The sequence below is a fragment of the Dendropsophus ebraccatus genome, chromosome 1 (assembly GCF_027789765.1).
Source record: "Dendropsophus ebraccatus isolate aDenEbr1 chromosome 1, aDenEbr1.pat, whole genome shotgun sequence".
NCBI lineage: Eukaryota > Metazoa > Chordata > Amphibia > Anura > Hylidae > Dendropsophus > Dendropsophus ebraccatus.
Genome location: NC_091454.1, coordinates 199,136,547 through 199,162,964, shown reverse-complemented (window position 1 = coordinate 199,162,964; position 26,418 = coordinate 199,136,547). Strand labels below are relative to the sequence as shown.

The 26,418-nt window shown below is 41.5% G+C and overlaps 1 protein-coding gene across 8 annotated transcripts in view; it reads left to right on the top strand.

The window, feature by feature from the left end:
* LOC138785844 (zinc metalloproteinase-disintegrin-like batroxstatin-2) overlaps positions 1 to 25,267 on the top strand; it is a 32,141-nt gene extending 6,874 nt beyond the window's left edge. For 4 of the 8 annotated variants that reach the window (XM_069962362.1, XM_069962269.1, XM_069962800.1 and 1 more), the window contains 18 exons: positions 601 to 672; positions 1,795 to 1,964; positions 2,394 to 2,478; positions 3,199 to 3,329; positions 3,976 to 4,153; positions 4,920 to 5,009; positions 5,440 to 5,635; positions 5,712 to 5,772; positions 5,846 to 5,996; positions 8,405 to 8,485; positions 8,831 to 8,906; positions 9,465 to 9,564; positions 10,046 to 10,139; positions 10,371 to 10,430; positions 18,431 to 18,493; positions 20,253 to 20,321; positions 21,158 to 21,220; positions 23,591 to 25,267. In XM_069962362.1, the coding sequence (XP_069818463.1) occupies positions 601 to 672; positions 1,795 to 1,964; positions 2,394 to 2,478; positions 3,199 to 3,329; positions 3,976 to 4,153; positions 4,920 to 5,009; positions 5,440 to 5,635; positions 5,712 to 5,772; positions 5,846 to 5,996; positions 8,405 to 8,485; positions 8,831 to 8,906; positions 9,465 to 9,564; positions 10,046 to 10,139; positions 10,371 to 10,430; positions 18,431 to 18,493; positions 20,253 to 20,321; positions 21,158 to 21,220; positions 23,591 to 23,617 (1,767 nt within the window). In that variant the 3' untranslated portion in view covers positions 23,618 to 25,267. The remainder of the gene's footprint in view (positions 1 to 600; positions 673 to 1,794; positions 1,965 to 2,393; positions 2,479 to 3,198; positions 3,330 to 3,975; positions 4,154 to 4,919; positions 5,010 to 5,439; positions 5,636 to 5,711; positions 5,773 to 5,845; positions 5,997 to 8,404; positions 8,486 to 8,830; positions 8,907 to 9,464; positions 9,565 to 10,045; positions 10,140 to 10,370; positions 10,431 to 18,430; positions 18,494 to 20,252; positions 20,322 to 21,157; positions 21,221 to 23,590) is intronic. The other 4 variants (XM_069962446.1, XM_069962622.1, XM_069962530.1 and 1 more) reach the window with 4 other exon arrangements.
* The last annotated feature ends 1,151 nt before the right edge of the window (positions 25,268 to 26,418 follow it).

The window sequence follows — 26,418 nt, the reverse complement described above, 5'->3', positions numbered from 1 at the left end:
CTACAAGAGAACAACTATGTTTTTCTAATGTTGGATAATCCCTACAGGAGAACATGCCACCTATAAAAATGCTGTCTAGTCATCAACAGGATCCTTTTAAAGGGGTACTCCGGGCTGGGGGGCTTTTTTGCCTATGGTCGGGGAGGAGGTGGATGAGGGCAATGACGTCCCCTTACCTCCCTGGGTCTAGCGCTGTGTCCCGGATCATGCCGCTCCAGTCAGCGCTGCCCGGCCGCTTCCTGGTCACTGACTGGCTGAGTGGACTTGAAACGTCACGTCTCAATCCCCTGCAAAGATTAGAAAGTGGCCGGGCAGCGGGGACCGGAGCAGCGTGATCCGGGACACAACGCTGGAACCGGGGAGGCAAGGGGACGTAATTGCCCTCATCCACTTCTTTCCCGGCCATAGGCAAAAAAGCCCCCCAGCCCGAAGTATCCCTTTAAATTGTCTGTAGCAAAAATAATTGACTGGATGAAGTTTATTAGAAAGTAGATTATTGTATCTGGAACTGGAGCCAAAAAATGCAAATGAGGACTACATTAGGTATCATTATACATTATTATAGGTGAGAATTGTCATTAATGATCTGCTTTCTTCCAGTACAATAAATTTAATAGAAGAGAAAATGACGTCAAGCAAAGGATATATGGAATTATTAACTTTGTCAACCAGGTAATGCAGTGATATCTATCTATCAACCTATCTCCTATCTATCTATCTATCTATCTATCTCTCTATCCATCCCATATCTATCTATCTATCTATCTATCTATCTATCTATCTCCTATCTATCTATCTATCTATCATCTATCTATCTATCTATCTATCTATCTCCTATCTATCTATCTATCTATCTATCTATCTCCTATCTATCTATCTATCTATCTATCTATCTCTCTATCCATCCCATATCTATCTATCTATCTATCTATCTATCTACTATCTATCTATCTATCTATCTATCTATCTATCTATCTATCATCTATCTATCTATCTATCTATCTATCTATCTATCTATCTATCTATCTCCTATCTATCTATCTATCTATCTATCTATCTATCTATCTATCTATCTATCTATCTATCCAAATGTGAGCCCAACCACTTTTCTTTGGTCTGTCATGCATTCTTTCACCTTTTATACAAAGGGGTTAAAAAATAGAAATTGTGAGAAAATCTGCTTTGCTTAAAGCTCATAGGTTTCATTTAATAGGATTCCTGAGTGAGCAAATCAGTTTTTGTCTCCGTTTTTATTCCTTCCAAACTGTCTACTTTATTCTCTTTACTGTCCCCCTTCCTGTCTAGTGTACATCCTGTAAGGACTTCCTGTTCCTACACACGAGCTGGGGATTCTTTGAGCTCTATGTCCTTCCCACTATCTTGCTTATAACCTCAACGTCTACAACCATAGAACCCTTCTACTTAGTGGGAGGAAGATAGAATTGCCCGAATTCCCAGCTACATAGTACAATAGGAACAGGAAGTTGAAGAAGTGGCCAATAAAGACAACAGAGCTAAAGCCCACAATAATTTTACTAACCAATACATGTTAATTTACTAGACTTAAAATAGGCTTAAAATAGTTTCCATTGTTAGAAACCCCCTACATCTGTGTGGATAAAGTCCAACTTTCAAGTGGTCAAATAAAACTGATTTCACTACTGTATATTTTCTAACCATCTGACAGACAGAACCTGGCTTCAAGGCCTTCAGTTGGGAGTGGCAAGCCTCTGAACACTGTCAGACCTGGCCTTTCCGTGTATTAGATGTGATTATATGTGTCCTCCTTCATAGGTTTATAAGCCCTTAAAAGTTTTTGTGGCGCTAACTGGATTAGAAATTTGGAGCGATAGAGACAAGTTTCCGGTGGTCTCCTCCGCTAACGTCAATTTGAATAGGTTCTCTGAGTGGAGGAAGGAGCACTTGTTACCTCGCAAACCTCATGACAACGCTCAGTTCCTAACGTAAGTTTTCCCATACGTTTACGCCATCCATCCATATTATTACATCTGCAGACCCTCTACTGTTTTTGTGCTGTAAATTCCATTTATATGACTTAAGTAGCTTTCAAAAATCATCTGGTTGCCCTTGGAAACAGACAACAGTTTATCTCCATCATGTTGTCAGTCATGTGACTGAGCAATTTCTCTCTGTGTAACTGTCATCTGAGCTCCCACAATACACTGCACTTTGGTAAGAGGAACACTAGCAGAACTGATTATGAATTTAGCTGTAGATATGATGATTGGCTTACTTCCGAGATGCAATTCATGGGAAGTAAGATAGGGAGCTGAAGGATTCAGTGGTCTCCTGCTCCCTGAACACCCCTTTAAGTCATGAAAAATGTGTGCCCATGAGTAGCCGGTGACAATTGTACACCTTGTATTTACTAGGGACATTGATTTTGATGGCAGCACTGTGGGACTAGCATGGATCAGCACACTCTGTAGTACTACCCATTCTGCAGGAGTGATACAGGTAAGGTGATTTATTATTAGCAAAAATTACCACTTATATTTTTTAAAGAAAAAAAACAAACTTTTTTATTCTGGCCTACATGCATGAACATAAAATTGTAATAATATCAAAACTACCGTATATTTAGTATATGTACATGCGTAAGGGGTACAAGATGGTCTAATATGGGGGTAGTAGTATAAAAAAGGTATATTTATTATACATATAAAAAAAAGTATAATTCCTAGGTAGTACAGGGAATGAATTAGTAGGTAATTGTATTAAAAGTATATTATATGTATAATACGTGTGCGGATTGGTAGATGGTTAGATCCATGGTGTGAGAATTTGTTTGCTATTACGCACGCTGACAGCAAGGAGGTAAGAGCAGGGGGTCGAAGGAGATAGCCGTGGTCTGCTGCTTGCCACCACTCCTATTACACGGAGCGACGTCCAGTAGACCGTCGCTATTGTTCTAATTTTTTTTTTTTTCAACATGTTGAAAGACAAGGATCAGCCAACATACGGCCAATAATTGCTTGGTGTAAGAGGGCCTCTCTTGTCTTTGGTAACCAATGCTGATGACAGGGAGACTGGACTGCTAAGTTGTATTTTATTATTATTATTATTATTATTATTATTATTATTATTGTTATTGTTATTGTTGTTATTGTTATTATTATTGTTATTATTATTGTTACAGCAGACATGAACTTCAGATCTTTTATTATATATTCCCAGGATCACACTACTGAATATATTCCTGTAGCTGCAACTCTTGCTCATGAACTGGGACATAACTTAGGAATGGGACACGATGATGATAATTGCCATTGTCCGGCCACATCTTGTATCATGGCTCCAAGTTTAAGGTGGGTGAAGTAGAATAATAAGAAATGAAATTCTTTTCTCGTATATGCATTGTTTCCTGTGCATTATATGGTGTGCATATACGCTATACAGACATGCTGTACACACTCATAAGCATAGAGAAGCACAGATTGGGACTAACCCCTCGGAATATATTTATAATTTCTAACAAAGACAGGGATACATCTATAGTAACTGCAGAGCAATAGTTGCATGTGCCGTGGTGATAGATTCAAGGTTGGACTGTCTTAGGAAAGTGGATCTTATGGTGGGCCCAGATAGGGCTGGACTGGCCCACCAGAGCACTAGGCAATCCTGTGGCGGGCCCTGGCTCTGACACTATAATAGGCCCCTAATTCAACTTAATCCTAAAGGTCCATTAGAAAAGAACTCTATTTGGCAGTGACCATGAAAACAATAATTTACAACCACAAGGATCTACTACACATGGAATGGTTCACAGATAACCTAATAGATCATATTGATGATATGTGCGTACAGTTAGAATAACAATGGTTACAATGATATGAAGAGATCCATGCACAAACTATATCTAAGATAAAGGATGAGCCTGATCTCTTCTGATGGACCCAAGGTAATCCATAGATTGGGAATAATATACATCTATAACTTCTTCTCTCCACGCAGTCATATCACTCCAAAAACCTTCACTTCCTGTAGTCAGCAAGCGTTCCAAAGCTTTATCCTGGAACACATGCCTCTATGTATGAAGGACAAGCCACCCATGAATGAAATCCAGTCTCCTCCTGTGTGCGGCAATAAATTCACAGAAAAAGGAGAAGAATGTGACTGCGGCACTGTAGCGGTAAGTACGTCTTTATCTTCTCAATGTCAGATGGGTTAGGCCAAACTTTATAGAGGGTAACCATCTTCAATAACTGATGGCCAAACAATCGTCTGGCCATCAATTATCTCTTTAGCCCCTGTCCTCCTCATACACATGCCAAGCATTTGTCATAAGAGCTCTAACTGCCGCTTATCTCCCACAGAACAAAGGAGTCGGGCAGTAATTTTACATCACATCCAACCTCTATCTCCGCAAGCGGCAGATATGGCCGACAATAGTATAAAGTATACCTTTAAAGAGAGAGTTAGTCACCAAGATAATCTGCTCTTTAACAGTGCCTGGCAAACTCAGCATTCTTACTTTAGTTTTTTTTATGTCTACTATGATTACTTTATTGGATAAAGACCTTCACTGTTATCACAGTAATAAGAAAGTGACCATAAGGTCTCTATACACCTGTGGATTGACTGTTGAGGTATTTATCATATGAATCACTGCTTAAAATTTGGTCAGTCCTTAGACTGTCTAGTTTAGTTTATCCTGTATAAGAATTGTCCACCCCTTAATGTGATCAGCTTGTTGTCTGAGAACACTTCTGCAAAAAATTTTGTCTAGAGTGGACAGCCCCTTTAAGTGTAAAAAAAAAAAAATTAAAGATTTACTAATGTTTGTCATTGTCAGCATACAGACAGATATTTCTGTGATCATTGTCTTCTCATAGTCACAATGTATAATGTAAACATTTTAGGTATAGGGGTAACCAGCTACATCCTTAATGTTGCAGGAATGTACCGACAAATGTTGTGATGCCGCCACATGCAGACTAAAGGACGGCGCCCAGTGCGCAGAGGGTGAATGCTGCTCAGACTGTAAGGTGGGTGACATTTTGGAGGTATTCTATATTGTTCCATTGTAGTAGATTTGGAGATCTGACTTCTTATACAATATCAGGTGATATGACCACATTTAACCATGAATTATTTCTATACTAGCCAGAGGCCATTCAAAATATAAGGCATAGATGGCCAAATTTGCCAGAACTGAAGCCACTCTTGCACAGCGGCTCTCCATTCTGGAGACCTCTCCCCTTTTGACGTCCATTTGTCTTAAAGGGGCATATGAACAGAGGTTTTTGTTGTAAGACAACCCCTTTAAAATAGTTGACGGGACACGGAGTATGGACGATATAATTCATTTAAACTTATTTTGTCTGAATAAAAATAATTGCCTTAAAGGGAATGTTCATAAATGTGACGTGATTTATAATTAGAATTAATATTCTCCGACTTTTTTCTGATTTACAGCTAAAGTCCGCAGGTGTAATATGTAGACGTGCCCAACATGAATGTGATTTGTCTGATATGTGTGATGGGAAATCGGCCACCTGTCCCGCTGATCGCTTCCGCCTGAATGGATCTCCTTGCAGCAACGGGGAAGGTTACTGCTATAATGGGAACTGTCCTACTCTTAACAGCCAGTGTCAGACTTACTGGGGAGCAGGTAAACCATAGTGTGATAGTGTCATAAAAATGACTTTAGAAATAGGCTCTTCTTTAAACTCGAATCTTATTCACAGGGTCTGTAGCAGCCGATAAATCCTGCCATGACATGAGCCGAAATCGTTGCCTCAGGTCTAGGTAGGTTTCATCAATGAGGACATGGTAAATCATAGTGCATGCTGTATCCTGTAATAAACCCTGCTCTCTGCAGTTCCAGGAATGAGCAATGTGGACCACTGTATTGTTCTCGGGGTAGTAGTGCACCGATCATCCAAAGATTTGGATACTGCACTTACGGAAACTGCAAAGTTCTTGACCCAGAAGTATCGGTGCAAAGTGGAACAAAGTGCGGAGATGGGAAAGTAAGTTTATTAGATTCCAGTACTAACAGATATAAAGTGTAAGAATGTGGTCAGCATTGTGATTCAATTTTCCAATACATCTGAACCCTCTGTTAAGACATTTAATTAGAAATGCGTTATACAGAATTAGAAAAAACACACAGTTATATTTGTAAAAACAGCGCCACCACTGTCCTCAGGTTGTGTGTGGTATTAAAATTTTGCATAAAGGGGTAGTGCACCCAAAAAAAATTTCTTTCAAATCAACTGCTGCCATGAAGTGCCAGAGATTTGTAATTTACTTCTATTGAAAAATCTCAAGCCTTCCAGTACTTATCAGCTGCTGTGTGTCCTGCAGGAAGTGGTGTTTTCTTTCCTGTCTGACACAGTGCTCTCTGTTGCCTCCTCTGTCCATGTCAGGAACTGTCCAGAGAAGGAGCAAATCCCCATAGAAAACTTCTCCTGCTCTCCAGACTGGAAATAATACCACTTCCTGCTGGGCATACAGCAGCTGATAAGTACTGGAAGGCTTGGGATTTTTTTTAATAGAAGTAAATTACAAATCTCCGGCACTTCATGGCAGCAGTTTGTTTGAAAGAAAAATTTTTGGGGTGCACTACCCCTTTAATATAGTTTCATGGAACAGAGCCACACCCAATCAGTATATATATATATATATATATATATATATATATATATATATATATATATATACTGATTGGGTGTGGCTCTGTTCCATGAAACTATATTAAAGGGGTAGTGCACCCCAAAAATTTTTCTTTCAAACAAACTGCTGCCATCGTTGTCATCAGCCTGATTCGGCTGATTATTGCCCCATGTAGTGGGCCCCATATATATATATATATATATATATATATATATATATATATATATATATGGGGCCCACTACATGGGGCAATAATCAGCCGAATCAGGCTGATGACAACGATCATCAGCTAATCGTGTCTTTAGGTCCTGACCTAAAATCATTGACCGTGCATCAATGCATGACCGACGCTGATGACTGTGTAAAAATACATACCTCTCCATGCTCCCTGATGTCCTGCAGGCTTCGGCCCACTCCCTGCAGTGTCTGAAGGGACAGGCCACTCAGCCAATCACTGTTCACGGCACTGTCCCAGTAATTGGCTGAGCGGCCTGTCACTTCAGACACAGCGGAGAGGTAGCAGGACATCGTGGTGTGCAGAGAGGTATGTATGTAATTTATTATTTTACAAGGGCTGCACGGACATCGTTAGCTGCACGATGAACGGGCTGTATATGGGCTCAGTAGGCGCTCGCTTACATCAAGTCATCAGGCCGCCCTAACTCTGTAACATGTTAACCGGTTCTATTTTTATACCCTAAAAAAGTCCATATGACTGTATAAAATTGGAGAAACAGATAGCTGATCTTAGGAAGACCAGCCAAACGATAACACTGCTGGCTGCTATTGAAAGCACTCAATGCAGTGAAATCCTAGGTGCATTGCCCCCTGGGAAACATGACTATGCAAGAGCCCGTGGAGCCTCAAACTTCACTGCATTGAGCACTTTCACTAGCAGCCGGCAGTGTTGTCGTTTGGCTGGTCTCCCTCAGATCCGCGATCTGTTTCTCTTATGGCTCTACTAGGCATTGCTCCCACCTAGCCAGAAACCTGCTCCGCACTGATGAGGGGCAACACCCCGAAACAGCTGTATGTGGATGGATACCAGGCCTTGGTTTTTCCCTTGTCATTACATTGACCTATAGGGCCACTTAATATGGTGGTTTCCATACAGGAGCCACCCCTTGGCTGTGTCCTGTCTATCTGGCTAGTCCTGTGTTTTGAGACTCTTCAATGAGGTTCCAAAGGGTCTTCTTTTGCATATTCATGTATAAAATTGGAAATATACAGAGATATGTACATCCTTATATACTACATATGGCCTACAGATATGAAGGTTTATTACGCTTTTATTTACTCTTTATTTTAGGTTGTCCAAATAAATAGTTTGTATAAAGGTTTGGCGGAGATGCCCTCTAATGGATCTTTTTTGTTTAGATGATTGATTCCAACCTTAAGAGAGGTTCAGTGAAAATAAAAAATCTGCTTCAGGAAGCGGGGCGTGGAAATATAATAAAGAATGTATACTTACCCATCCCCATGCCCTCGCAGCGTTGTCTTTCCAATATCTGACAGCTGCCGGCCTCTGCTCAGCCAATCAGTGACTGAGCCGTCTGTCAGAGAGCATTGACAGCGACACTACAGGGGCACAGGGATGGGTAAGTATATTTTTAATGCTAAACCCCCCTCACCTGCAGCAGATTTTTTATTTCACAAGACTTACTCTTTAAGAGCCCATTCACTCTACGGAATCGGGGCAGAGTGGAATCTACGCACCAATTCTGTAATGTAAACGGGACCTGACTGTGAACATTTTTTCCAGATGTGTATAAATGGGAGGTGTACTGCAGTGCCTGAAACTACCCAAGCTGCCAGATGCAGTGAAATGTGCTCCGGAAACTCGGTAAGGCCTGGTTGTGTAGACTTGTAAGGTTGAGGGGTGGAGCAGTCGAAAACAGAGATAAATTGTCCCACATGCGCCATGCTCAGCTCCTGCTCCACTGTCTATGGGACTTCCCAATATAGCGTTCACCACTGATCTCCTGCCCTGGATTGAAGCTTAAAGCTCATATTTACAATACAGTGATACATGGCGGGTGTGTGTGGTACCAGTGGGCTAATTGTCTACTTCACCATTGGTTTGGTGTGTAAATGTTTCTCTAGCTCATCATTCATGCCTCCTAGATGCAATGAACACCACTATATGCCAATACATTCCATTAATCTCTCTATTAACCTTCTCTCTCAGGTCTGTAATGATCTGCAGCAATGCCATTGTGAGGAAGGCTGGGCACCACCCAACTGTGACACCAGAACTGGCAATGGTAAGTACAGCATTGATAAGTATAAGTACAAAATTGTGTGCAAGGGTTAATATAGAAAGCAAAGGGCCCCGTGTAAGAACAATAGCTTTCCTTTCAAATCAACTGGTGTCAGAAAGTTATACAGATTTGTGATTTAGTTCCATTTAAAAACCTCAGTACTTCCAGTACTTATCCGCTGCTGTATGTTCTGCAGGAAGTGGTTTATTCTTTCCAGTCTTACACAGTGCTCTCTGCTGCCACCTCTGTTCGAGTTCAGAGCAGTAGCAAATTCCCATAGAAAACCTCTCACTATAGAGTGGGACAGTGTTTTCTGCCCTTAAAAACATGATTGTCATTTCAAACGTGTTTTAAAAATCAGCATGGTTTTGATAGAATATCAGTTAAGAGAGTTGACAAAGTGACTGTTATTAAGCCCCTGAAAGTCTCCTCCATGGTGCTCAGAAATATATGGGAGAAGATAGGGAAACCTTGATTTACCTTTCAGGAACAGTGGGGATCACCTGGAGCAGGCAGGTTGCAGGTTCAATTCTTAACTCTATTTACCTTCTTTCTGACCAGGCTCCGCCGGCTACATTGTACTTGCTGTCATCATCGTTGTTGTGATCCTCTTTATATTGGCTTTAGTGTTCTATATGAAGTCCAAGAAGAAGAAGCTGAGGTATGGCACACAGTGGGGGGAAGGGGAAAATGGGACCGTGTTCCCCAACCTGTGACTCTCCAGCTGCTGTGAAACTACAATTTCCATCATGCCCTCACAGATAAAGGGTATGAATATATGATGGGAGTTGTAGTTTCACAATAGATGGAGAGTCACAGGGTGGAGATCACTGGTCGAGTAGTTGCCCCCTCTATCCACTCTACTGTAGGGTTGAGATGGTGATAAAAGTGTCTCCTTTATCTGTATGGTGATCACCACTTCTTAGTGAGTCCAGGAAACCAATAGACTCCTAGTATACAGAGATCCATAAGCGGTGTCTTCCTTCAGAATGATTCTATAGGAAAGTAGATATACTGCATTTTACAAATGGCCCACGATGAAAATTAGACGCCAGCATACTGTGGATTGATCTAGAATGTACACTGTCCGCAGTTAACATGATATGACTATAACCCAACACCTTCTCCTCTTGTCTTACTAGATCCGCTGGAGCCAGCACAGGTGTGACTAACCCAACATTCAATATCCAAAACCAGACTCCTCAGCAACCACGTTCCTATCCTTACAATCCACAAGTAAGATGGCCACCTGGGGTATAGAGTTTTGTGGACAGACATGTACTCTTGGCTCAGCTATTCTGCATGTTTGTGCTGCTAAATATCTCTGGCAGACTTTGTGGACAGTAGCAATTCTATCAGATGAAAATCACTGACCCAAATTAAGTATACAATGACTGTAGTAGAATATATATATATATATATATATATATATATATATATTAATGAAAGCATTTCTTGCATTTGCAGAACTACCCTGGAAGACCTGCATACCCACAACAGGCTCCAGCCCAGTCTCAGAAGCCTCAGGTATCCTTGTATTCTATACCTTGCAGTGGTGCGGATTATTATATTATTTATTTTAGAAAAATGTGTGAAATGTAAGGGTCCTTTTAGACGGCCCGATCAATAATGTAAACGAGCGCCGATCTGCTAGATTGGTGCTCGTTTACTGAGCCTATTACACGGGTCAGTGATCGTTTAGCAAGGGCTGTGCAGACATTGTAAGAGATGTCTGTGCAGCCCTTGCCCTAAACTGTTATACAGTACATACCCTGTCCACGCTCCACAATGTGCGGTCGGCAGCTGATCATCGGCTAATCGTTGTCTCTATTACCCAGAGCGATAATCGACCGAATCGGCTGATTATCGCTTCGTGTAATAAGGCCCTTCGATTTTAACCAAGAGTAAAAATTACTCAGCAGTCAACTCCCATGTATTGAGACAGACAATCCATATCCCACCTGTCATTTTCCAAGATGACAATGTAGGGTATAGTGCATGGAAGGACAATGTAGGGTATAGTGCATGGGGGGACAATGTAGGGTATAGTGCATGGGGATGGGGGGACAATGTAGGGTATAGTGCATGGGGGGGACAATGTAGGGTATAGTGCATGAGGGGGACAATGTAGGGTATAGTGCATGAGGGGGACAATGTAGGGTATAGTTCATGGGAGGACAATGTAGGGTATAGTGCATGGGGGGGACAATGTAGGGTATAGTGCATGAGGGGGACAATGTAGGGTATAGTGCATGAGGGGGACAATGTAGGGTATAGTGCATGGAGGGACAATGTAGGGTATAGTGCATGGGAGGACAATGTAGGGTATAGTGCATTGGGGGACAATGTAGGGTATAGTACATGGGGGACAATGTAGGGTATAGTTCATGGGAGGACAATGTAGGGTATAGTGCATGGGGGGACAATGTAGGGTATAGTGCATGGGGGGACAATGTAGGGTATAGTGCATGGGGGGACAATGTAGGGTATAGTGCATTGGGGGACAATGTAGGGTATAGTACATGGGGGACAATGTAGGGTATATTGCATGGGGGGACAATGTAGGGTATAGTGCATGGGGGGACAATGTAGGGTATAGTGCATGAGGGGGACAATGTAGGGTATAGTGCATGGGGGGACAATGTAGGGTATAGTGCATGGGAGGACAATGTAGGGTATAGTGCATGGGAGGACAATGTAGGGTATATTGCATGGGGGACAATGTAGGGTATAGTGCATGGGGGGGACAATGTAGGGTATAGTGCATTGATGGACTATGAAGGGATGCTGTATGGTGATATTATCTGGACACAGTATGATGCTCGGTATCTATTCTGACTCAGATTATTGTTGTAGTGATTTATCCCTTGTAAGACCTCTATGCCTGGCCTGTATAAGCAGATGTAACCACTGAGGACAATCCTTATCAGATAGCTGAACTCACCAACACTGTTTTCATCCAAAAGCTGGTTTATTCTGTACATCAAACAACAGGAATACAGCAGAATGAATGGATTTAGTATTATGCGGTCAAAAGATGATGCTTTCCTTAGCTTAGCATGCAGGATACAGGAGCCCTGTTACATGTGGTAGATGCAGGCAGCCATGATGCAGGAAAATACACCAAGAAGAAGCAGGAAGTGGTAATACATACACAGGAAATGGGTGGTGTATCCATAAAGGAACATGGAAACAAAACATACCAAGAACGACCACTAGGTGGCAGCAAATAACTAGTCATAGAAAGATCCATATACAATAATAAGAATATTAACTGTGTAACAGCATACTCCCCGTCTGGCGTGCAAATGTCACTATTTACACCATAACGGTAGTTATACAATCGCAAATAAACAACAGTGCAATTTGCTTAGATGTCTTGAACCTGAAAGACAAAAAAAACCATGCAAATAATGCGACAATTATGGGAATTCAAGTCAAAGGTAGGATCCAGCAGCATACTCAAGTTCATTCTCCACAGGGCAAGAGCAAGATAAGTTCCGTGATAGGCCTGATGAAAGTCTTTACAGTCCCTTGTCTTGCAACTCTCACCTCCACCTTGCGTACCTTACCGTCATCACTAAGAATGCTCTCTATAATAAGTCCCATAGGCCACTCAATTCATGCGGCTTGTAGATCCTTGAGTAGAACAAGATCTCCAACCTTAATGTTAGGGTTCAGGCGTTGCCATTTCCTCCGTCCTTGCAGAGTAGAAAGATATTCCATCTTCCAATTATTCCAGAAGCAGTCGGCAAGGTGTTGTACTCTCTTCCACTGGTAATAGCACAGATTTCCTGATTTAAAGTCTCCAGGTGGAACAGGAATGGACCCAAGCTTCTGGGTAAGTAGAGCAGCTGGAGTAAGGATAGCTGGGTTCTCTGGATCGTCCAAGACAAGTCTTTGTTTAGTTCGGGTGATGAGGGTTTTCACTTCCGGACGAATCTCTGGATCTTTGTCAGGTTCTAGAATACTGAAGATTTCAGCTGGCGTTTCTTCTGACTGATCCAGCAGGAATTCAGGACCTGATATCCAAGAAGAATTAGCAAAGGCGCTTGCAGACACTGGTCTAGTTGCATGATCTGCAGGATTCATTTCAGATGGAACATAATGCCATTGTTCAGGTTTAGATGACTTCCTGATTCTTTCAACACGGTTGCTGACATACACATAGAAACGTTTAGTCTAGTTGTATATGTAGCCTAGAACAACCTTGCTATCTGTGTAGAACTTGATGTCATCTATCAGAATGTCCAGCTCACGTACTATGAAATCTGCAATTTCTACAGCTAGAATGGTCCCACAAAGTTCAAGCCTAGGGATAGTGTGTTCTGGCTTAGGTGCTAACTTAGCTTTCCCAAACAGAAACCCTATGTGGGTACGATTAGAAGAGTCTTTTACCTTGAGGTAGGCAACAGCTGCTATGGCCTCAGTAGATGCATCTGAGAAGATGTGAAGCTCCTTTCTCTGACTTGTAGAAAGTGAAGCTGAAGTGTAGCAGCGTGGTATACGGATTCCATCTAAGGCACGTAGAGATTGTTTCCAGGACTCCCACTTGGAGAGCTTGTCTGATGGCAGTGGAGCGTCCCAATCTTTAACAGTCTCTGAGAACTGCCTAAGCAAGGATTTGCCTTGTACAGTGATGGGAGCCACAAATCCCATTGGATCGTACAAGCTGTTCACTACTGACAGTACACCACGCTTGGTAAATGGCTTATCTGCAAAGTTGACTTGAAAGCCGAAGGTATCCTTTGATAAGTCCCACCGTAGGCCTAGACTTCGCTGTTCAGGTGGCATGTCCATCCCCAGGCTTAGATCTTTAAACCCTGTTGCGTGATCATCAGGTTGAAAGGCCTTCATAACGGCAACACTATTTGAGGCAATCTTGTGTAGTCTGAGGTTAGCCTCAGAGAGCATACCTTGTGTCCTTTGGAGCGGGTCTATGGCTTCTTCATCTGTAGGTAAAGACTTAAGCCCATCGTCAACATAAAAGTCTCTCTCAACGAAGTGTCGAGCATCCACACCATACTCCTTTTCTCCATCAAGGGCAGTCCTTCTTAAACCATATGTTGCAACAGCGGGTGAGGGACTATTCCCAAAAACATGTACTTTCATACGATATTCCATGATCTCATTGTCCATGTTGTTGTTTCGGTGCCACAGAAACCTTAGGAAGTTCCTATGGTCTTCACGTACAATGAAGCAATGAAACATTTGCCCAATGTCGGCAATTATTGCAACTGGCTCTCTTCTAAACCTCATAAGTACACCTACAAGGTTGTTGGTTAGATTTGGGCCCGTGAGAAGAACATCGTTCAAGGATACACCTTGATGCTTGGCACTGGAATCAAATACTACCCTGATTTGTTTAGGCTTGCGGGGGTGATACACTCCGAAGAAGGGCAGGTACCAGCACTCTTCGTGTTCTTGAAGCGGTGGTGCAGGTTCCGCATGATCATTGTCAAAGATCCTTTTCATAAAAGCAATGAAATGGTCCTTCATTTCAGGTCTGTTCTTTAGTGTTCGTTGAAGTGAATTGAATCTGGATATAGCCTGTTGACGATTGCTTGGGAGTTTGGCCCTTGCAGCACGAAGTGGTAATGGCGCAACCCAGCTGTTAGACTCATCCTGGAAGAATTCTTTGTCCATTATTTTGATGAACTCTTTGTCTTCAATTGACAAGGCTATTTTGTTGTCATCACTTGTAGTACTAAACACTCCAGCACCTAGATTGTCATCACAAAGGACAGAAGTAACATGCCGTACTTGGATGATGTCAAGAGGCTTCTCTTTTATTTCATAATGGTGAGGACATCGTTTAAAGTGTGAGGCACGTCCATTTCCCAACACGTAAGTTTTGAAGGAGCGGATCTCAGGTGACGTACACATCCTGCCCAAGCATACATCGCCCACTATTACCCAGCCTAGGTCAAGTCTTTGTGCATAAGGGGCGTTGTCAGGTCCATCACACTGGTCACGTACTTTATGGACTCTAAGAATGTCTCTTCCTAGGAGGACCAAAATTTCAGCATTGGTATCCATTGCAGGAATCTCATCAACAAGGTGCCTTAAGTGAGGATGATGATATGCGGCTTCAGGAGTGGGAATTTCTTCCCTTTCATCTGGTATCTGGTCACACTCAACTAATGTTGGTAGGGGTATGCCCTCTTCCCCCTTGATGTGAGAAACCATGAACCCATCGACTCTTCTGCCGAAAGTCTCTATGCGACCAGAACAGGTTCTGAGAGTATACGGTGTGGCGTGACCTTCTATGCCAAAGATCTCAAAGAATTTAGGCTTGACCAGGGATCTGTTACTTTGCTCATCTATTATGGCATACATTCTAACAGCTTTCTCAGGATGGTCCTTCGGGTATATCTTGACTAGGCATACCTTGGCACAGCATTTGTGATCCAAGCCTTCTCCACAGACTTCTGTGCATGAAGAGAAAACACTATCTTTGGTTGGAGCATGACTTTGTTGCTCCCCGCCATGATTTGAGGCAGAGGGGGAGTTAGTTGGCTGCTGTAGTTTGTCTGGAAGTGGAGTAGGATGCATAGCTGTAACATGTTTTTCACTACTGCATTCTGTGCACTTGATGGCAACTTTACAGTCTTTAGCTTGATGGCTATAAGAAGAACAACACTTAAAACATATTCTGAGTTTCTGCAGAATCTCCCTGCGCTCTTGTAGAGTCTTTGCCCTAAGCCCTCGACATTTCTTAAGAGAGTGAGGCTTCTTGTGAATAGGACACTGGCGATTAGGGTCTTTATCTTTGTTATCCACAACGCTCTGATCACTAGGTGAGGTAGTGGAAGGTGAGATGTCTGTCCTCTTGACAGATATTGCTCTATTAAGGTCTTTCCGTTTAGGTGCAGTGTTATCATACCTTGATGATGAGGATGAAGCAGGCACGTTGGGTTCACTGAAGCTGAAGCTGGGGTCATTTCTCATCCAAGCTTGATCACTAATGAACCTGCAAAAGTATGAGAATGGAGGAAAGGATACATTATAGTCTCTTTTGTACTTTGAGCCCTGTTGTGTCCATTTCTCTTGCAGGCTGTATGGCAGTTTAGACACCACCGGGTTGACACCATGAGCGGTGTCCAGGAAGCTTAGTCCAGGTAGACGTGGATCTGTCTTTGCCAACTCTAGCTCCATAAGGAGGTCACTTAGATCCTGCAGCTTGCGATAGTCTTTGTTTGCTAATTTTGGGAAGTTTTGTAGTCTTTTGAATAGAGAGCTTTCTATGGCTTCAGAGCTACCATAAGCTTGCTCAAGTCTTGTCCATGCAGCAACAAGACCTGCATCAGGATGGTCAACATGTGCTGTTCTCAGTCTTTTGACACGATCAGCAGATTCTGGTCCCAGCCACTTTATGAGCAGATCAAGTTCTTCCTTAGTAGTAAGGTTGAGATCAGCAATAGCAGCCTTGAAGGTCGCTCTCCAGGCCCTGTAGTTCTCTGCACAGTCATCAAACCTTTGTAGACTAGTATTAATGAGCTCACGGCGTACCATATACTTGGCAAAATCATTCAAATCTGTTTTCTCACTCTTTGGTGCCAAAGTCACTTGTGGAACCCATTGGTTGTGAAAGTTCTCTGGTGATGTAGGGTGAGCTTTACCAGGGTAAAATGTTGTTGCATGAGCATTTAACTGTGGTTTGGTCTCTAAGGCTTGTGCTGGCTGTGGCTTGAGTTGCAGCTTGTCACCAAAGGTCACATTATTGTTGGCAGGAGTTGATGTGGTTTGCTGCATAGATGTAATTGTGTTGTAGCCTTGAAGAGGCTCAGGCATATGGAGTTGAGAGGTCTCTGTGTTGAGAGTCAGTACAGTGTCTTTAGTAGGAGGTACAGTTGATGATTCTGTATCTTTACAAATGTTATGCTTTAGTACATATTCACTGGTGCGTTCAACTGGATCTTCTGGTTCTGCTGAGATAAGACAGTCCAAATTAGTGCTCTGTTCCATTGCTTGTTCAAGAACTTTCAATCTTGCAATAGAAGCTGCTTCCTCCCCTTCCATTTGAAGAATCTTTATTTGTGAATCTGCCTCTGCTTGCTGAGCTACCATCTTAGCATGGTTAGCTGCTTTGCGTGCTTCTACCTCTGCTTGCTTTCTGGTAAAAGCACTTTGCGCTTTTTTTGCTTCAGCATCAGCGCGGGCTTCTATTAGCTTGTCACTTAATGTTGAATTTCTGGAGCGAGAGGATCTAGAGGACAGTGAAGTGCGCTTTGTTGAGGTGGATCTGTGAGATCTGGTCTCCTGCAGTTGAGTATTGCGGAGTTCTGCCTTAAACTTAGCATTTTGTACTTCAAGATCCCTTTGTTGATTCAGTGCATTGGTCCTGGTCAGTTCTTCTGAAGAATCCTCTATATTAGAGTCCTGCAGGAAAGCTGAGTACTTTACAGACAGTCGCTGGTAACTTTCATATGCGACACATAGGCGATTTACAGAGTCTCTTAATTCGGCTGGTTGATCATTACAGTGTGACAAAACTGACATACAGTGTGAGGTTCTGTCCCAGAGGTCTGACAGGTTTCTGGAGAACTCATCTGTAGTGGCTTCATAGTTTTCCCTGAGTTTCTGTGTGGGTTTTATTGTACGTTTGGTTTTTACACTCTGTTCAGTAATGTCTGCCGGATCTGTTCCCTGTGGGCCTGCCGGTTCAGTAGCATGAAGTGTCTGCATTGGTTCGGCAATAAGAAAGTGTTTAGAGCCTTGTCTAGACATTTTTTACTGTTATGCAAAAAATGGTACTGTCTCTTTAAGAAGACCAACAGCAGCTTAGACAGGTGAGGTAACACAGTTCAATGTAGAGGAACAGTTTTTTATCATTCACATGGAGTGCAGTAAGCTTGTGCGACAATGTGATTCAAGATGGTGGATGGCACTGAGCTTGATTGCAGATTAGGCACACACATATACACAGCAGGCTGGAGGAATTCTATGCATCTTTTGACTATTCTGACTCAGATTATTGTTGTAGTGATTTATCCCTTGTAAGACCTCTATGCCTGGCCTGTATAAGCAGATGTAACCACTGAGGACAATCCTTATCAGATAGCTGAACTCACCAACACTGTTTTCATCCAAAAGCTGGTTTATTCTGTACATCAAACAACAGGAATACAGCAGAATGAATGGATTTAGTATTATGCGGTCAAAAGATGATGCTTTCCTTAGCTTAGCATGCAGGATACAGGAGCCCTGTTACATGTGGTAGATGCAGGCAGCCATGATGCAGGAAAATACACCAAGAAGAAGCAGGAAGTGGTAATACATACACAGGAAATGGGTGGTGTATCCATAAAGGAACATGGAAACAAAACATACCAAGAACGACCACTAGGTGGCAGCAAATAACTAGTCATAGAAAGATCCATATACAATAATAAGAATATTAACTGTGTAACAGCATAGTATCTGGACACTACATGACACTTTTCCATTGAACAGAACACAGGACTAATTCTCTCATCGCTCTCTAGTTCTTATATAATGTGTGTATCTCTTATTTCTTACATCAGCAGAACTACACAGGACGACCTACATATCCACCACAGCCTCCGGCTCAGTCTCAGAAGCCTCAGGTATCATTCTTAGTTTTCACACCTTGTGGCGGTGATACACAGATTATAATATAGGGGCCATTTTACATATATGAGTCAAGAATTTAATCAGCAGAAACATTTACTGAGAAATTGGCCAGACATAGAGCAAAGAGGGAGAATGCTCAGCATAACACAAGGAAAGACATTGCAGGACATGGTAAGGAGAGAGATAAAGCATGGAAGGACAGTACTGGGTATAGTATATGGAAGGACAGTACTGGGTATAGTATATGGAAGGACAGTACAGGGTATAGTACATGGAAGGACAGTACAGGGTATAGTACATGGAAGGACAGTACTGGGTATAGTACATGGAAGGACAGTACTGGGTATAGTACATGGGAGGACAGTACAGGGTATAGTACATGGGAGGACAGTACAGAGTATAGTACATGGAAGGACAGTACAGGGTATAGTACATGGAAGGACAGTACTGGGTATAGTACATGGGAGGACAGTACAGGGTATAGTACATGGGAGGACAGTACAGAGTATAGTACATGGAAGGACAGTACAGGGTATAGTACATGGAAGGACAGTACTGGGTATAGTACATGGAAGGACAGTACAGGGTATAGTGCATGGAAGGACAGTACTGGGTATAGTACATGGAAGGACAGTACAGGGTGTAGTACATGGAAGGACAGTACAGGGTATAGTACATGGAAGGACAGTACTGGGTATAGTACATGGAAGGACAGTACAGGGTATAGTACATGGAAGGACAGTACAGAGTATAGTACATGGAAGGACAGTGCAGGGTATAGTACATGGGAGGACAGTACTGGGTATAGTACATGGAAGGACAGTACAGGGTATAGTACATGGAAGGACAGTACAGGGTATAGTGCATGGAAGGACAGTACAGAGTATAGTACATGGAAGGACAGTACTGGGTATAGTACATGGAAGGACAGTGCAGGGTATAGTACATGGAAGGACAGTACTGGGTATAGTACATGGAAGGACAGTACAGGGTATAGTACATGGAAGGACAGTGCAGGGTGTAGTACATGGAAGGACAGTGCATGGTATAGTACATGGAAGGACAGTACAGGGTGTAGTACATGGAAGGACAGTGCAGGGTATAGTACATGGAAGGACAGTACAGGGTATAGTACATGGAAGGACAGTACAGGGTGTAGTACATGGAAGGACAGTGCAGGGTATAGTACATGGCAGGACAGTGCAGGGTATAGTACATGGAAGGACAGTACAGGGTATAGTACATGGAAGGACAGTACTGGGTATAGTACATGGAAGGACAGTACAGGGTATAGTACATGGGAGGACAGTACAGGGTATAGTACATGGAAGGACAGTACAGAGTATAGTACATGGAAGGACAGTACAGGGTATAATACATAGATGGACATGCACCTGTATTTATATTAACCTAATATTAACCTATACGGGCTGTATTTATCAGAGCACTGTATTTTAATTGTTATGTGGACACTGTATCTAAATGTATATAACACTGTTTAGATAAATACTGAATGCTACTTTTTATATAGACCCTACATTATATTATCTAGACCTGCCATTATTTTATACTGTATGACATTTATCTGGATGCAGACACTATTCATCTGGCAGCTATATCCACCTTCTTCTATGGTCACCGCTCTGTGACTGATGTATCGCCCTGTACCATATGTCTTGGCTCTGCACATCCCAAGATGTACTGAATTATATGCCTGGCAATAACTTTCATTGTTTCTTTCCTTGAACACAGATGCAGTATAATAATGCGGTACGCCCTCCCTACCCTCCTGTCCAGGCTCAGAGACCTCAGTTCCCACAAGTAAGTATATAGGGAAGTATATGGGGCAAACACTATTGTGGAGATTGCGGATATAAAACAGGAACTTCAGTTGATATGTAGAGAGTGATAACTGTATTTATGGTAGGCGTTGGCTTAGCACCTCTTGTCCGTATAAAAGTACATATATTTTTGGCTAAAATTTGTCACCTGTTAGATACGTATCTCTTCGGTGTGTCATCTCATGAGTGCAGTACACGGACATCAGTCATTTTCATCATTTTATACTCATTTTTTTATTCTTTCAAATCAACTGGTGTCAGAAAGTTATATCGATTTGTAATTTATTTTTGTGTATAAATCTCAAGTCTTCCTATACATATCAGGTGCTGTGTGTCCCGAAGGAAGTGGTGTATTCTTTTCAGTCTGACACAGTTCTCTCTGCTATCACCTCTGTCCGTGTCAGGAACTGTCCAAATCCCCATAGAAAAGCTCTCCTGTTCGGGACAGTTCCTGACATGGACAGAGGTGGCAGCAGAGAGAACTGTGCCAGACTGGAAAAAATACACCACTTCCTGCTGGACATGCAGCAGCTGATAAATATTGCAAGACTTGAGATTTTTAAATAGAAGTAAATACTAATATATATATAAAAACAGTTGATTTAAAAGAAAAAAATGTGCGGTCTAAAAATAATATCCAGATGATTCCTGTTTTTTTTGTTAAATACATGTTATTAGCAACTGGAGACATCATATAACCTAGATTAAAAAAAAAGGACATGATGCAAAAAACATGATGCAAAAAAAAAAAAAAAAAAAAATGTGAACAGTCCCTAACCGTGCTCTGATCTCATTTGTGACCTTGTTTGATTTTAGGCCTACCAGCCACCATCTACAGCCCCTCCTCAACGACCAATGTATCCCCCGGTCCCACCACAGGTAACGTGTATACTTAATACTAACTGACATGGTTCATTATCCTGAGTTAGATTACTATTGTTACTTACACAAATAATATAACATATTAGTTACAAAGTAGATAGATAGATAGATAGATAGATAGATAGATAGATAGATAGATAGATAGATGGATACAGGCCGGGACTGGCCGTCTGGCAGTTCTGGCAGTTGCCAGATGGGCCTGTGTCCTCTGTGGGCCACAAAATTCCTCCCAACCTGTGAATCAAGTATTTATTTCTATTTTGTGCAAATCATGATACACAGGTTTATAAGCAGCCAGAAGCTGTGATAATGTCATTAAAAGTTATTGAGCACTAGGTAGAGCTCCACAGACCAAATTAGCGACTAGAAGCTTAAGGACCTTTTCATAAGACAGAGGATGAGGAAATGAAGAGTCTGTAAGGAAACATTGCTAAAGGTAGAGAGGGTCATGGTGACAAGTTGGGGTTGCTGGGGTCTGTGAAAGAGGGCCACAGGCATTAGTCTATATGAGAGAGTGGAAAACATGAGCAGGAGTTAAGGACCTTGGAGTCTTATCAGTCAAATGTCTACATTCTAACTATACAATCAATAGCAACATTCTATGTCAGTGTTCTAAGCCTTCATTCCATATCAACATTCTAACAATACATTCTATGCCAACATTCTAAGCCTTCATTCCATATCAACATTCTAACAATACATTCTATGTCAACATTCTAAGCCTACATTCTATGCCAACATTCTATGTCCAACATTCTAAGCCTACATTCTATGTCTGTCATTCTATGTCAATTTTCTATGTCATTCTATGTCATCATTCTAAGCCTACATTCTGTGTCATCATTCTAAGCCTACATTCTGTGTCATCATTCTAAGCCTACATTCTATGTCATCATTCTAAGCCTACATTCTGTGTCAATGTTCTAAGCCTTCATTCCATATCAACATTCTGACAATACATTCTATGCCAACATTCTAAGCCTACATTCCATTTCGATATTTTAATCCTACATTCTAATTCAACACTCTTTGCCAACATTCTATGCCAGCATTCTAAGCCTACATTCTAATTTAACATTCTAGACCAACATTTTAGGGAGTGGTGTGCAGTGTAAGGCTGGGTTCACACTGCGTTTTTAGCATCCGTTTAACGGATCCGGGTTTTTTTACGGACAAAAAAATTAGTCTCAGCAACGTTTTTGTGTCCGTCAAAAAAAATTGATCCATTTTGATCCGTTTTTTTTTTTATAATGGAAGTCAATGGAAAAACGGATCAAAACGGATGCACACAAATGCATCCGTTTTTGCAATCTGTTTTTCATCTGTTTTTTTTTTCTTCAAAAAACGGATGAAAAAAAACTGATTACAAAAACGCAGTGTGAACCCAGCCTAACCGGATACAGCAAAATAATTTTCTATTTTTTGTCTCTTTTTTTTTTTTTTGAAGGGGGGGATTCTGATGGGGTAGTTTGTGTGCCAGGGCTGTTTTTTGTCCCAGTCCAGCGATAGATAGATAGATAGATAGATAGATAGATAGCCCCTTCCCTCCTTTGCTAGCGTATATGCAACTTTTTAATCACTTTTTATCACAATTTTTCTGTGGCGAGTTTTTGGGCTTGCACCATTTACCCTGTGAGATCAGGAATCGGATAATTTAATAGTTCAGGTGATTATGGACACGCTGATAACAAATGTTTATTTATTTATTTTTATTTATAAAATAGGGAAAGGGGATTTAAACTTTTATTATTTGATTGGATTTTTTACTTATTAAAAAACTCATAGCAGGAGATTTATCAAAGGGTGTAAAATTTAGACTGGTGCAATCTGGCACCAGCAACCAATCACAGCTCCTCTTTCCTTTCACCAGAGCTGGAAGCTGAGCTGTGATTGGTTGCTGTGGGCAGTTTGCACCAGTCTAAATTTTACACCCTTTGATAAATCTCCCTCATAGAGATCAGTGCACTAGATATGTACTGCATTGATCTCAGAGATCAGTGCTTGATTACAACTGGCTGGTGGAGCCCATAGTAATCAAGGAATCATGTAATCAAGGCAAGATCAGCATCATTGCAGCTCTGAAGCAGGAATCGCTCCTCCCAAATCGCATGGGGGGGGGGGGGGGCATTTAGTCTGTTTTAACAGGAGCATTTAAATTGTTAATTTGCCAGTGTGACGATTGATCTGTGCTGGCTAATGGCGGCGCTGTACAGAGAGGACTTGCATCATGAGCCCTCTCTGTATCCCCCTTAACCCATGATGACGTCGCTGAAAATGACATTGGGTTAAGGGGATAGTCGTAGATAAGATCCTACATTTTGATGACATCCAGTTTTATCCATAATGACTGTATTATTCCTATTTCAGGCTGTGAAACCAAACTACAGAAGATGACATGGACGTTCTTAGGCAGATGACGTTGAAATCGGAGGCGATTCTACTGGAAAGCAGTGATAACAATGTAGCATGTGTATTTTATTCTGTGTTCTGGGATTATATTATCATCGTCAGCTGTTTTGTACATTACATTTACTTATGACCGGTCCAGTCTGCTCATAGACCTGCGGTTATCACAGACCTGCGGGTAATGAGGGACGTGGCACTCCGTGGATTATTATCATAGCTATATACAGTAAATCCAAAATGTGCAAACATTCCACCATGGTCATCGCCCCTAATCCTACGGTCCCTAAGGTCACTCAATGACGAAACCTTAGGGGGGTTATCCAGGATTTGAAGGGAAAAAAAAGAAAAAAACAGCACCACCCCTGTTCTCAGGCTGTGTGTGGTATTACAATACAGCTCCATTCACTTCAGTGTTACTGAGCTGCAATACCGCACCCAAACTGAGGACAGGAGAGGTGCTGGAAGAAAGCGGCCATGTTTTTGTAAGCCTGGATATCCCGTTCAACATTGGGAAGTATATATATTATGAACATCCTAATTGTGTGTCTGTAACCAGGAATGGACAGACTGATCTGAAAAACATTTTCACAATCACAAAATTGAATGCCATTTATTGTATAATTTAAATATTTTACAAAACGGCCCATAAACTTGCAGGCATGAGGCAGTATTATGGACCAGTGGGCCGCATTGGCAGCAAAGCCTAATAAACACTATATTTAATGTAATTTATTGTGTATTTTAACCTTTGTTTGTGGCTCTGATTTTCACAGTTTTTTGTGTGCAAGCAATTGTGGCCTGTTCTGTTCTATGTGGGTTTATGATGATATTTCTCTCCTAGAGGCATTGCATTAAATTGAGAATACCTTGTACTGCTATACATGGCTGTACACAGGGCAATGCCTAGATCTGCACACTTCTGATAGAGGGATATTTTACTGTTTTAGGCTATGTTCACACTACGTAAGTTTCCGGCCGTAGCGCGTTCCGTGAATAAGCGGCCGGAGATTTACGTAGTTTGCGTACAATGGATAGTATTCGATCTACGGCTGCACAGTTCACACTACGTACGAACTTCCGCCAGGATCGTATGCGGCGCCGTAAAAAATGAACCAGACCATTGTTTGAGGATGAAAATGCCGTAACTTACGCCCGTAGCGTTACATGCGGTCCCGTACGTAGTGGTGATTTCTTCATTTTTCCCCTTTTCTTTTCCGATCCAAAAGGTTCTGTGGGGTGTCCGGGGCTAGCCGAAGATTTCCAAGTAAAAGACCGCTGTCAGATCGCTATGTAGGGCGCTCGGGAAGTATAAGTAGACTGCGGGAGTAAGTTCGCAGTCCGTACGTAGCCGTCCGCAACTAGCGTAAATCCCCGGCTGGAGTTTAACACGTATACGTCGCGGCCGGTCATATACGTAGTGTGAACATAGCCTTATAAAAGAGGTTTTCTGGGATTTTTTAATAAAGCAGCATTGCAATCACTTATGTCGGTGTTGTATGTTCTGTATAAGATTTGGTTTTCTTAATTTCCAGTGCTTGTAGTGTTTTCTGGGCTGGGTCACCTGACTGCTTTGACTTCTTGATTTCCTGTGATGTCACATTCCTGTTTAAAAAATATATTTATGTAAATAAGCAAAATAATTTGGGGAAAAAAAAAAAATAAAAAAAATAAAATAATATATATATATATATATATATATATATATATATATATATATATATATAATAGAGGATACTATTGGTGAGATACATGAATAACCAATGAGCAATTAGGGAAGAGGAGGTGTGAAAGTAGCCAGAACACATATCTGTGTGGAGAGGTGATATAGGACGTGTCAGGTAAAACCTTTCCCATCACTATGGGGTGACATTCTAGTAAGGTATGTCTAACAGTTTAAAGGGAATGTGTCACAAGGTTATAAAAAAAAAAAAAATGTTTATTACTAAATGTTGTATATTTTTTGTAATTTTTTTTTATATATATTTTTTTATATATATATGCAAGTAAATATGAAAAAAAAGAATCAATGCTATAAATTACTTTAATAAATTTACTGATACTGTGGAGTATATGCTAGCAGTGTTCCAATGTATTCTTCCTACTTTGAAATATTCTCTTGTTATTCGAGTAACCTACTGTAGTTATTTGTCTATCCTTTTATCCCTTTTTGAAATCCTCTAATCTTTTTCTTATACATTACACCTTGTGAAGCCTTTCCTGTATTTTGTTCAATGGTTATTCCATAGCAGCATGTGATGCATGTGAACTTTAGTGACATCTAGTGGTACAATGTTATCACTACAGTTAGAATACCACAGTGACCCCCTAGTGGTCATAAGATATAAAACAGAGGTAGAACCCACAAAATATATCTCATCCGATTCTTTAGTGTATCAGTCTGCTGCCTAAGGGTATGTCCACACTACGGAATACCGGCAGGCACCATCAAGTGACACAGTAGAAGGGGGGGCACTCTCATTGGCATATATATCCAATTCAGGATCCTCGGGGGTGGAGCATGACCCAGGGATTTAAAGAACGCCAAAGATAGAACTCATGCCCCTTCAGGTCTTGCATTAGAAAGCAGTGCTTCTTTAACATTAGAATCATGACTTTCAGGGATTTTGTAGTTGCTAACCATTAATGTTAACTGTAATAATAGAAAACATCAACCTTTTTTGCAGAGGTCACTGGAAAATATTTCATCTTACCTAGAAGTGCATAATATAGGAAAAAGCCAGCGATGCATCCGTCCCATAAAACATCCACTTTTATTCGCTTATCGAAAC